The sequence below is a fragment of the Ursus americanus genome, chromosome 34, assembly GCF_024610735.1.
Source record: "Ursus americanus isolate L20-20 chromosome 34, mUrsAme1.1.p, whole genome shotgun sequence".
NCBI lineage: Eukaryota > Metazoa > Chordata > Mammalia > Carnivora > Ursidae > Ursus > Ursus americanus.
Window position 1 is genome coordinate 6,685,556 of NC_142160.1, and position 12,419 is coordinate 6,697,974.

At 43.3% G+C, this 12,419-nt stretch overlaps 1 protein-coding gene across 9 annotated transcripts in view; it reads left to right on the top strand.

Annotated features, from left to right (window-relative positions):
* Positions 1-12,419, top strand: part of GLIS3 (GLIS family zinc finger 3) — a 619,421-nt gene that overhangs the window by 323,266 nt on the left and 283,736 nt on the right. For all 9 annotated transcript variants that reach the window (XM_087858807.1, XM_087858808.1, XM_045772457.2 and 6 more), the window contains one exon: positions 6,596-7,715. In XM_087858807.1, coding sequence (XP_087714933.1) covers positions 6,596-7,715 — 1,120 coding nt within the window. The remainder of the gene's footprint in view (positions 1-6,595; positions 7,716-12,419) is intronic.

Genomic DNA, 12,419 nt, shown 5'->3' on the forward strand with positions numbered 1-12,419 from the left:
GAAGAATGGTTTCATACCTGCTGTCTTATAGCATGAGTGTAGTTAATGCCCAGCTTGAGACTTTCGGGCCTTTGTGACGAAAGCCCAGTGTGTAAATGCAGCAGTTTGGTAAAGCTCGCCTTGTCCTGGCTAGAGAATTGCGATGAGCCACGTACGTCTCTTACCTGCTCGTATTCCAGGGTGTGTGTTGCAGTGTCCCCAGGCTGCTGTTTACCATCTGTTTTGTCTGTGCATCCATCCACCCATCCACCCGAATATCTATTAAGTACCTACTGTCTGCACAATACAATAGTTGAAGTTTAGGGAGATGGTAGAAAATGTAAAGAGGGAAGTCATGAATTTCGAGACTTTATGACGTGTCTCGGAAGACACACTTTCATGCATGAAGTACATAGCATTTCAACACGATGTCTGATTAGATGCCAGAATAAGTGGGTCCATTAAATGCTGTGTGTCATTCTGTAGGGGAGAGAATTGAATAGGAAAGGGAAGTCACCCCTTCAGACACATTTTTCTATCTCTCAAGGTTGATATTATAGGGGATGTAAAACCAAAATACTGTGCAATGTGGAAGGTCCATTTCCATGTTTGAAATGAATTCTTTCGTCTCCTATAAGTAGCCTTCTTGGAGAAACTTGATCCAGAGTTTTTACCTCTTAGTCCTGGCTCTGCTGTAGCTGTGATTTTGCAGAGGAATTGGACTCTAAGGGCCCTCTCCTTCCTCTTCTCAGAGGATGGAATCTCCTGAGGTGTCTCACAGTTGTGGGGTCCCATGTCTCCTCCCATCCTTCCTCCTCTTCCTCCTGTGTCCTTTTCCCTCTTGTATCTCTGCCCTGTCCTCCCAGCCACTACTTGAGGCTCAGAAATCATATTCCTGGATCCTTTTTTTTTTTTAATACCACTTTTTTCATGAGATGGAAACTTGTTTTTCACCTGAGAATTTTTGTGATGGGAAGCTGCTGCTGTCATTTTCCCATTGATGATTATGCCTTGAGGGACTCCTCAGACTTGCTGAGTGTTGCATGTAAAATTAACTGTACTCAGGGAGTAGGTGTCATTGGAAAGCCTTCAGCTTCCTGTCTGTGGCAAGTCCAGCCCATGCCTTGAAGGCAGAGAGTCATAATTAATGGAGAAAGTGACGATAGGCAAGGCACGCGCTGCTCCAGCCGTGTACCTTATGCAGTCCCTTTCATGGGTCGGCTAGAGAAGGGTCATTATCTCAGTGTTTTCTGGCATATTTGATTCCTTAGCATAATTTTATATCTTTAAAGGACAGCATCTTAAAGATGCATTGACATGTGTTTTTGACTATGTATTCTGTGAGTCCTTCTATGGAAATAATTCTTTGGCAGGATGAGCAAAGAAACAGGAGTTGGGAGGTCGGGTGGCTTGGTGAAGTATGGAAATTACTTTTAGCAATCTGGGAAGGTTGCATTTATTTGTGATCCTTAAATTGGTTTGTGTGTTCCGTCAGAGGAAAGAAAGGATAGGAGGCAGCAGTGCAACTTGAGGGCATTTTGCTCTCTGAAGATAAAGAGAAGACGGAGAGAGAATCATCTTTGTGTGTTATCCATTGGAGACATGCCAGAAGGAAGTGGGTGGGGAGGGGGGCATGCACTATTCGCAGTGAGTGATGGCTGTCCTCTAGAAAGCTGTAAAATTTATTGTTTTTCCTGATTATCTCTGTAATTGCTATTCTTTGTAGAAAATATGGAAAGTAGGGAAAAGCACGAGGTAGTCAATGATAGTCATCCTGAACCCCACCACCCACAGACAACCACGGGAGCAATTTTGATACACTCCTTTCTCGTTACCCGCAAACGCATTCATGATAAGCACAGGTTTTCCTTTCCACCAAATTGATCTATAATTACCTGCATGGTGTTATAATTACCTTTTTTTTTTTTAGTTAATAGAAACATTTTCTTCTGTAGTAAAAATCTTCAGCATCGTATAATGGCTTCTTCCTGCCCAAGATTCCATTTTATTAACAAACAAAAAAAAAACCCTATAAATTTTATCAATCTTTTATTACTGGGCATTCAGTTGGTTCCCTTTGTTTCAGTATTGGACCAATTCTGTAGATCTTCTGTTGCAAATCTCTGGTTATGAGAATAAATTCTTAGAAGTAAAATTTGCTGAGTTAAAAGAGATATACAGTTTTGAGGCTTTTGCTCTGTATTCCCAGACTGCCCTGCAGCAAATTCTACCCATTGATACACTCACCAGTAGTCTGACAGTTCCTGTTTCCTTACTAAATACTAGGCACTATTGTTTTGATACCTTTTGCCATTTTGATGTGCAAATTGTTATTTTATCTCAATTTGAATTTTCTTAATTATTGATAATATTGAGTAGTCTCCATAGATTTATTGTTTGTATTTCTTCTTTTGACTTCCTTTGACTATTTGTCTTCTGGAGTGCTCATTTTGGAAAAAGTGCTCTTCTGTAGCTTTGTTGGGTTCTGTTTAATGCAGTGGTGCACAATGTGCCCTAATGCTGTATGTTTGCCTTTATTAACTTCCCAACCATTCCTGACCAGCCCCACTAGCCCCACTGAATGATAAATGCAAACTACGTCTCACCTTCTTGAAGATCCAGAAACCATTCTTGATTTAGGCATTGCCAAAACTCTGTAATAGAGAGGCCATTGTATGCGTTTACCCTAAAATGGCAAGGACGGATACGATAACTTCATACAGAGACTTCACATACCAATGCAGCTAAAGCTGGGCAACAGGAGAGATAGGACAGTACTGGCGTGGGTTTTGTAAATGTCAGGCTTTCCTAGTGCTTTCACACACATTGTGATTCTACATTTTATGACTGAATTTTCATAGACCACCTGCAGGTATTACCTCTGTTTTCTAGATGATGGACCCAAGACACACAAAGTCTAAATGCCTTGCCTAGTGTCACTAAGCTTGTCATTTACAAAGTGCAGCCATCAGTCTAAAAATGTCATTCTGGATCTCAAAAGGCACCACATTTTTCTCTCCTAAACTAGACATTCTTGGAGGTGATTTCTGGTGGTAGGTTTCCTTTTGGGTTGGAGTATGTCCGCAAAGCTCAGAGGAGGCCAAGGGGGCTGAGAATGGACTCGGGACTGTCTGTTGGTTCTAACGGCTAACAAAGCCATACTGTCTTCAGATGCAGTGCTACTTCTGGGGGATTTGCCCAGGCGCGTAGATGAGAACTTACAGATAGACCAGGACTAGTCTATTCTGTGACAGAGATAATATATATTCTCTTGAGGATCAGTTTGAGGAATTCCATATGATCTGTACGTTAGTATTTCTTTTGAACTTGGCATTGAACCAAGCAATCCAGCTTGGTCATCACGCCCCTTACGGCAGCACGAGAGTCATTGAGCTCTTGCCACACCAGTAGCCTTAGCCTGTTTCACTGACAGTGTCAGAGTTTTTCATATTGGTCGTATTTTGTTTGAGCTATATCTCTTTCCTTTCCTATAGCTCCAAATTAACCAGTCACTAGAAGTAACATCCTTGGGAGAAGATGAACATATGGAAATGGAGATGGTGTTGTCTGGTTGATAGAACCACAGTTGTTTGTCCATCTCTTTCCCAGAGGCCTGGTGTGCACAGCAGTAGGGGCTGTAGGAGAGAGTCCTTGGGAACTTTTCATTCATTCAGCACACAGTCACGGAAAGAGAACAGAAAATGTGGGTTCTAAGCACAGCTTGTGTGACTTCAAGCCTGTTATAGCAGGGCTGTTAATCAGGCAGAGCATTACGGACCACATTTGGCGTACGCTGTGGGGAGAACAACAGAGGATCCATGGGATCTAGCGAGGTGGCTGCCTACCCAGGGCTGCTTCATCTGTACTTCCGGTCTGTATTTCTTTGTGTGGTGTCAGTGGGAGGAAGTCACAGAACCTCAGTTCTATTCTCCGTAAAATAGAAGTTATTTTAAAAATCCAGTTTACTCACCTCACAGGCTGTATCAAATGCAATAATGTGTACGGAAAATGCTTTGTAAGCCATGAATCGTGGCTATTTATCATTATATTGATTACTCACCTTTACTTAATCAACAGTTTTTTGAAAACTTTATTATATATCTCATACTCTGGTGGGTACCAGGGAGAGAAATGATCCTTCTGTTGAAGGGCTTTGAATTTCCCTGAAGAAGATCACACCCACAGCTACCAGCAGTGGGCTACATTTAAGGCACAGTATAGACAGTATACACCTGCTTTGGAAAGAGGACTCTTCTGAGAGCTGGTGTATTTGGGGGAGGTTTCGTGGATTAGAACTTTGTAAGATGGAAAGATCTGGGTAATCTCGCATGAGGGAGATTGGCAGCTAGGCGAAGGCCATTTGTTGGAAGTTGGGTTCGTGTTAGGTGTTTGAGATAGAAGAGAGAGTTCTCTGTTCATATTACTGCCATTGTGAAGAGGCTATAGAATTTGCTTTCTGAAAGTATATGGTAAATGTTTTAGAAAACAGATGTCCAAGGAGTTAAAGGATGTGTCTGCATGCGGTTATGATCAGATTTAAATCAAGCCATAGTTCGGTGTAATTGGGAAAAAATTAGAAATATCTCTCGACAATAGAACAGATGAACGTGTCACACTGTAGGCTGCCCTCAAACTAAAGAATATAATTTCATATGCAAAGTATATGCAGGTGGGTAGAATACTTTCTGCCTGATATTCACTGCTTAAAAATCTGAAATGCTCCAGTATGACAGTGACCAGGCAAATGTACCATTTGAGAATGTTCTATCAACCACCTCAACCTCAGGGTGTAAAGCAAAGTCAGTTGTCTTCGCCTCATATGTGACACGACTACTGATTTGACTTGGGTCAGAGAGCAATTCCTGAATCTCCCTGGGGAAGGGACCAAAAGGCCCTTGACATCCCATCACCAGGAGCCTTCGGCTGAGCTCTGCAGGGAGGGCTGCCTGCTGTGGGTGTGCTGGGAAAATAATTGAAAGTGTCCACGGGGAATTAAAAAACAGATGGTTCAGAAACCACTTCGGGGCTTGCAAAAGGACTTCAGCCCTAATATAAGAGTGGGGATGGCTAAAAAAATCTGTGTCAGGGGCTACTGGATGTAAATTCCTGCTGTGTTTGTCATTGGTAAACATTACTTGACTCGGTGGAAACATCACATCGATAACGGTGTTATCTATCGCCTTATAGTGTGCATTTGAGAGTTGAGATGTTTTCTTGCTGATAGCTCATGCTTGTAGGAGACAGTGTTCCTGTCTTCCATTTTGTGAGGAGTAAGAGGAACACATGGGATGGTGATGCTTCTCTCTTCCCTCCGCTCCTTTGCAACAGGTTGCTGATAACAGCTGGAAGGACCTGGGAAGATAGACATTCTGTTTAATATTTTGTTTTGGTTAATTATTTTTATTTTATTTATTTTTTTTGGTCGGAAAAAAAGTTCTCTGTAGAAAGCCGGCGCAGGCACATATGCGTAAACTGGGTTTTCGTGATCCATACTATGTCTGAACTGGGCAATGTAGTGAGTGATAGTTGGCCTCTTTGTGACAAATTTACATCCAAGGGATGTAGCTTCTGCTTTCAATGATGTCTAAGGCAATGATGTCATAGTAAAGCAAGACGAATTTTAAAGTGGCTAGACTATACATCACAAGCCATTTTGATATGCAGGTAAATCTTGTGACACATGGGCATGCTTTGTGAAGCGTAGGGAGAACAGGAGACAAATCACTGCGAGAGTGAACTCCTGAAAGGGAAAGATCTCTTCTTGGTCCAAAGCTGCTCGGATTCAGTAGAGGGACTCGTGGAAAACCCCCAACTAGCAAGCGTAATTAAACCCTGCAAGGCCCAAATGCGTTATGCCGCATAGGACTTGATCTCAGGCTGTCATTCCCTTCTATATTGTAGCTGTATTTTGTTTGTATTTTTTCTTTTCCTGGGGCGATTTGATGCTGTGACTAACTACCGACTAAGTTACTATCTTTTAAAGAAATCTTTAGAATTCCTTTCATCAGGTAAATGAAGTTGTGAATTTATTATTGGGTCCCCTGGATGACCCTTTGACTTGGAGGATATACTTTTTTTCAAATTAATCATCAGTTTACGTTTTACTTAACCAAATAGATTTTGCTCAAAGGCTGAGGCTCTGTTTGGACTTGTATTCCCTGCAATGCTTATTTGTAGTATGCTGTACACAGTAAGTGCTTACTAAATACTTGCTTATTTGGTTTGCCATGACAGGCATCAATAATTATTCCCTGGTCTCTAATTTTTTCCCCCTGACATTAAAAAAGATATTTAAAAATAAAGCAAGGACTATTTATTATCATTAAAGTATTAAGATTATTTATAACAATAGATCTTTTGTTTTATTATTCCACTGAGCATTAGCCTCTATTGTCCTTCTTGGTAAAATGTCATTTACCTGGAACTAAAAGCCTTGGGTTTTATCTTAGCCAAAGAATGTGTGTTTAGCCGAGAATGTAATTAGGGGAAATACTTAAGGGATTGTCAATGCAGTGTTCTTTTAGCTCTTAAGCAATCCATATCCTGCTAAAATGTTTGTCTTTTTTTTTCTTTCTTTCTTTTTTTTTTTTTTCCTCCCTTCTGGCTGCTGTTCCAGGTCCCTTATTTCTCGTGAGTCTTTGGCGTCCACAACTTTGAGTCTGACAGAAAGTCAGTCAGCCTTGAGCGTGAAACAAGAGTGGTCTCATGGCTACAGGGCTCTCCCGTCACTCTCCTCCAGCCACAGCTCCCAGAATGGCATTGATCTAGGGGACCTCCTTAGCCTTCCTCCTGGGACAGCCATGTCCAGCAATAGCGTCTCTAACTCATTGCCGTCCTACCTGTTCAGCATGGAAAACAGCCACTCTCCTTACCCTAGCCCCCGGCACTCATCGGCCAGGTCCCACTCAGCCCGCTCCAAGAAGAGAGCACTGTCCTTGTCCCCGCTGTCCGATGGCATTGGGATAGACTTCAATGCCATCATCCGCACATCGCCCACGTCGTTGGTCGCCTACATCAACGGGTCGAGGGCTTCCCCGGCCAACATGTCCCCGCAGCCCGAGGTCTACGGGCATTTCCTGGGGGTGCGTGGCAGCTGCATTCCCCAGCCATGCTCGGTACCAAGCAGCCAGAAGGGCGTGCGGGTGGCCAGCGGTGGCCTGGCGCTCCCGGCCTATGGCGAGGACGGCGTGCTGGAGTATGAGCGCATGCAGCAGCTGGAGCACGGGGGCCTCCAGCCGGGGCTGGTCAACAACATGGTGGTGCAGCATGGCCTGCCCAACCCTGACGGCCAGCCGGGTGGCCTGCTGAAGACCGAGCGCCTGGATGATTTCCCGGGTGGTGCCCTGGACCTGCCCCCTGCGCCTCCTCTGCCTCCTCTGCCACCACCCCCCCAAGGCCCGCCACCCCCCTACCACTCCCACCCCCATCTGCACCACCAGGAGCTAGTGGCCCGTGCCCAGCCGCTGGCCCTTTCCCAGGCTGCCCTGGAGGAGGACGGCGAGATGGAGGACGTTGGGGGCAAACACTGCTGTCGCTGGATCGACTGCAGCGCCCTGTATGACCAGCAGGAGGAACTTGTGCGGCACATCGAGAAGGTTCACATAGACCAGCGCAAAGGGGAAGACTTCACTTGCTTCTGGGCTGGCTGTCCTCGAAGGTACAAGCCGTTCAATGCCCGGTATAAACTGCTCATCCACATGCGAGTCCACTCCGGGGAGAAGCCCAACAAGTGCACGGTGAGTCTCCCACTAAAGTTCACAGGGCCCCATCGAAGGTGCGTGGCGTCTTCCAGACTTGGCCACAAATCAGGGGGCATTTTCTTCTTTCATGGGGTTTGGATATATGTGGGTCTAAGGTATCCATGAAATTTGACTTCTCTTTAGCCCGTGGACAGGAAAGATTTCTTTAATTATTGGCGGCGGAGGTCCCGCTGCACTTCTAGATTCTCTTCTGCAAATGTACATGATCCATACTGTCAGGGAGGTTGAACCGCCACACCGTCCAGAGTCTTGGAAGATCCACGCCTGCCAGGCACCAGCTTGGAGTGGCTGAAACACGCAGGGCAGAGGAGCACACGCTGCACTACCAGCAAGTGTTAGCTTTTTTCCAAAGCAAATATTCAGGCCTTTTCCTTCCCTCCAATAACTGGGCGAGTACTGGAGTTGGAGGAGGGGTAGTTCTGATATTTGGAAAGGAACTCACACTTAGCAACTTGGCTAGTAAAAATGTTGCTGCATACACCCACATGCCTGCACACCGCACACGCCGGGGTTGTGAGACTAGTTAATGATTTATAGCCAGCATCACAGCACCCAGGGACACCACGGGGCAGGATCTCACAGGATCTCACTGAATTTTAAGGAGAGGAAATTTTGTGGAAAAGTATAAGGAGGATGAACCAAGAGGGCACTGTGCCTTGGGTGTTGAAGAAGTGGGCATGGTGTCTCTTTCTCGCCTGCCTCCCCTTTTCATAACATCGATCCTGGAACTTGTCTCTGTTTCTTGGCAAAGTTTCCTATTTTTGAATAATAGGACTCTTAAATGATTTTGCAATCATTTCACACCTAACAGAAACCCTCAGGGTTTACAAGCAGGACATCACCCTTGGGATCACAGGGCAACTTTGCACAATCTCCAACAGCTCGCTTAACTCTGGGAAGAAGAGGAGAGGAGCATGTGTTTTATATTACTTTAGATGGACAGGAATATTTCAGAGTTAAAATCTGAGAATTGTAGGTACTCTCTGGATATTGAATATGCTACAGTTCACTGAATGCGTGAAACATATAAATCATTTTGAAAACGGACTTATTCGGATGGTGGTTCCCCGGCCAGAGTCCCTTCTTACTCTAGTATGTCTTGATGATAAAGGATCTAGGCCATGTTTATGTTTGATTTCAGATTGGCCAAGTTGTCTGATTTATGTAAAAGCAGACCAAACAGGTTGATAGCTGTAATGCAGGTATTGGAAGCACTTTTTCACTATCCAGTAGGTATTTCTGAAAGAGTTTTCAGAATCTCTGGTGGAATGAAATTGCATTTCTTGCTGTTACCTTATGCCCCATGTTGTGATTTTTCTTAAGGAAAACCAGAAGCTGATACATTGTGAAGATGCCAGGTTAGACGACTGAAGAGAATAATTACATTTCAGGCGGCAAAACCTTCCTCTGTCAGGAGGGTTCTGCGTTAAAAATGCCGGAAAGAGACAAGCAATTGAAGGCAATTCCATTCAATCTGTTTGGAACACACTGGCCTGTTGCAGGCAGGAAAGACATTCAGTCTCTGAGGGAAAACAGTCCAACCTTTTAGTTCTGACTAATCCTGGCTGAAAATAGTTTGCTGGATTTGGCTTTACTGAAATAAACATAAAGGCCTGAATTATCCAAAACATATTTTTTTGCATTGCAAAATTAATTTTTGTGCAATAGGATTTCCCCATTTTCCCACTGTTCCCAGACTTTGCAATGGCATATAACTTTATAAAGTTGACTTTTGCTAAAGTGCAGGATGACTGTCAAAAATAGAAATATTTCAGTGAAAGAATAAGCTGAGAGGTGAATATTTGCAGGCCTCCGGTTGGCTTTTCATTGTATTATTCAGGATGGGAATGGAAGGTGGTTTCTTTCTTCCCTAGTCTGCGTACTTCCCACTTCTGGATGGAAGCTGTAAAATTCAGATTGCTGGATATAACAGCATATCAAATCTAGACCCACAAAGCATTAAATAATACATGTTATAGTGCAAATGTATTTATACAAAACAGGGTTTCTTAGGAGCTGACTAATGGTGCAGTTCTAGTCTTGGGACTGTATGTTTTTTGTAGGAAGATGTCCATTTTCACATAAAACCTACATAGTGGGAGCATTATGTCTTGTAAAACTGTTCTGTTGCCACATGGCATCTGCTTGATTTGTAGGGTTATAGCTAAGGGGCGGTAATTTTTTCTGTGAAAGGTTAGCAGTCCTCCCCCAAGTTGTAGTCCAGGGAGAGAAGACATCATACTTGACGTGCATGTACATCTGAAAAGACGCATTTTCTGCCTTTTGCAAAACCAATCTTTACACTCTTGGAATCCAGATACAAAGAATTGTTAAAACTGAAATATTTCATCTCCCGCTGCTTTGAAATCTGATGGTAGTTGATTCAAAGCTCAAGATCATTGCCAAATAAAATGACCACATTCATCTTTTGGAGACATGAAGTGATCTTTGGGTTTTTGTGGCTGTGTCACATGCTACAGAGGCTCGGGGCAGTTTAAATTATAGGACCCAGTCCACTGTTGTTTTACGTATGTTTCACGGCTATTAATTTTCTGTGAGCCACCGTTAGAGTTAGCCACCATTTTCACTCACTTAGCTTATTGACCCAAGAAAGATGTGATGACCCAATTGTGTTTGGTGACCATGACTACAGGCAGCACAATGTGCTTCTGGAAGTCATGGTGGAAGAAGGGTGTGTGAAAGGGCTGCTTAGCGACAGCCTGCTTACAGTAAAAGACTAGCGCTGATGTCCTCCCTTGACGCGCCATCCTGTCTCATGCAGGGAGAGTGCCTTCTCAGACTCTGCGCCTCTAACCCCTCAGCCTCACCCAGAACGCCGGGATTCGGGTCACTCCGGGTTCTAGGTGTCAGAACTGGGGGAGGATTGCTAATTTATTATTTGGTTAACTTACTGGAAGAAGAGAATGGTTTCTTTTCTCTTTCCCACCCAAACAACTCCACCCTTCTGTACATCTCATTCTTATTCTTCTGCGGAGAGCCAAACCAGCTGCTCTCTTTCCAGGCCTGGCCCTGATGACAGAGATACTCCCAGCCAGTGGCAAGGGCCTCGAGAAGTAAAGGCCTCGGCAGGCAGACAGACGGACCTCGGTTAAATCAGAAACTGGGATATGGCAGTATTCTATTAAAAATACCTGAATCCACTCACTGCCGTCTACTAACTAAAGCAATTTCTAGATGCCGAATCATTCCATTTAGACCTCCCTGAGCTTAGACCAACCCCAACACTGATGAATCTCAGAATTAACCCAAACTTTTGAGTATAACTATGCTGAATTCTATTATGTTTTTCTGAGGTGATAAGGGTTCAAATACTCAAGTCAGAACAAGTCATGGAGCCTCAGATTTTGTTTCTTTCTCAAACCCCTGTTTCACGGTCCTAAAAGAACAGCATAAAGTATAATCCCAAATTATTGCTATACACTAACCATCCCCAACAGTATCCATAGGAATGGTTCCAATAGCGCACACACGGAGAATGTTTTTACCGTAGGTCTCTTTTGCCATCAGGTTGAGGAGTGTGTAACGCCTGGGTCGAGTTCCCAGGAAGGTGTGTTCTGAATGAGATCAGGCCCACTGTGTCTGCCAGTACTTCTCATGAGAAAGCCTATCTGATGGGAGCAGAATGAGCAGAGGGAGAGGGTTCCATTGCCAGCATCAGAAACATGGATGGCTTGCCTTCACGCACAATAGAAAGCAGTTGTGTTGGGAGGTTAGGGAGTGTTAATAAGGGAATTGGGGGGAATGCGGGTCACCACTTAAATTTTGCTTATTTTTCCTGGATGAATTTTATCCAATAGCAAAAAGGAATTTTGCAAGACTTTTACCCACCCACAGATTTTCACGAAAATGTCACTGACCAAAGACAGCTTTGAATTTTGTATGAATTGACTCATTTCTCCACAGGCATTTTGCCTGGCAAAATCCAGAGTATTTGCTTTGGCTAGAAGATTGGGCAGTTTGCTTTTTAAGTAACATTGGATTATGGAATACAAGAAAATAAATACAGAGCTGGGGCCATGTCCCCATTCCTCTTTTATGGCCTGATTTATGGGTTCATGGGCCAGCGTTAGCCATGTAAGTAAGACATTTCTTGAGGAAAAGTAAATTCATTGTAAACTGTGGAAGAAGTTTTTTAAATCACATCCTTTATTTTGTTATTTTGATAAGACTTGGCACTGATGTGGTGACCACAATTATAGGACCAGAAGAGACCTTAGGAAAATATTATCTAAGTATAGCTATTAGTTACCACTTCACAACCTTCAAATTGGCAACAATTAATAAATTCTCATAATGTGAAGTATTGGTGAAGATATAGAGAATGAGGAATAGTTTAACATTGCTGGCGAGAGTAAATTGGTGTAACCACTTTGGAAAAAATTGGGGAACATCTAGTAAAGATGAAAATGAGCATATCCAACAAAACCATGTCTGTGTGTCTATGCTAGAGAAATTCTTGTATATAGTAGCAGGGCCATATGCAAAAAGATGTTTATTGTACCTTTGTTTCTAAAAAAAAAAAAACCAAATAATCTAACTGTCCATAGATGAGGTAAATCGATAAACTGTGGTTTATTCTTAAAGAAATAATATAAAGGATTTTAAAATTAATGAACTAGGTATAAATCTCTTTATCTATAGATGAATAGATGGATGGAT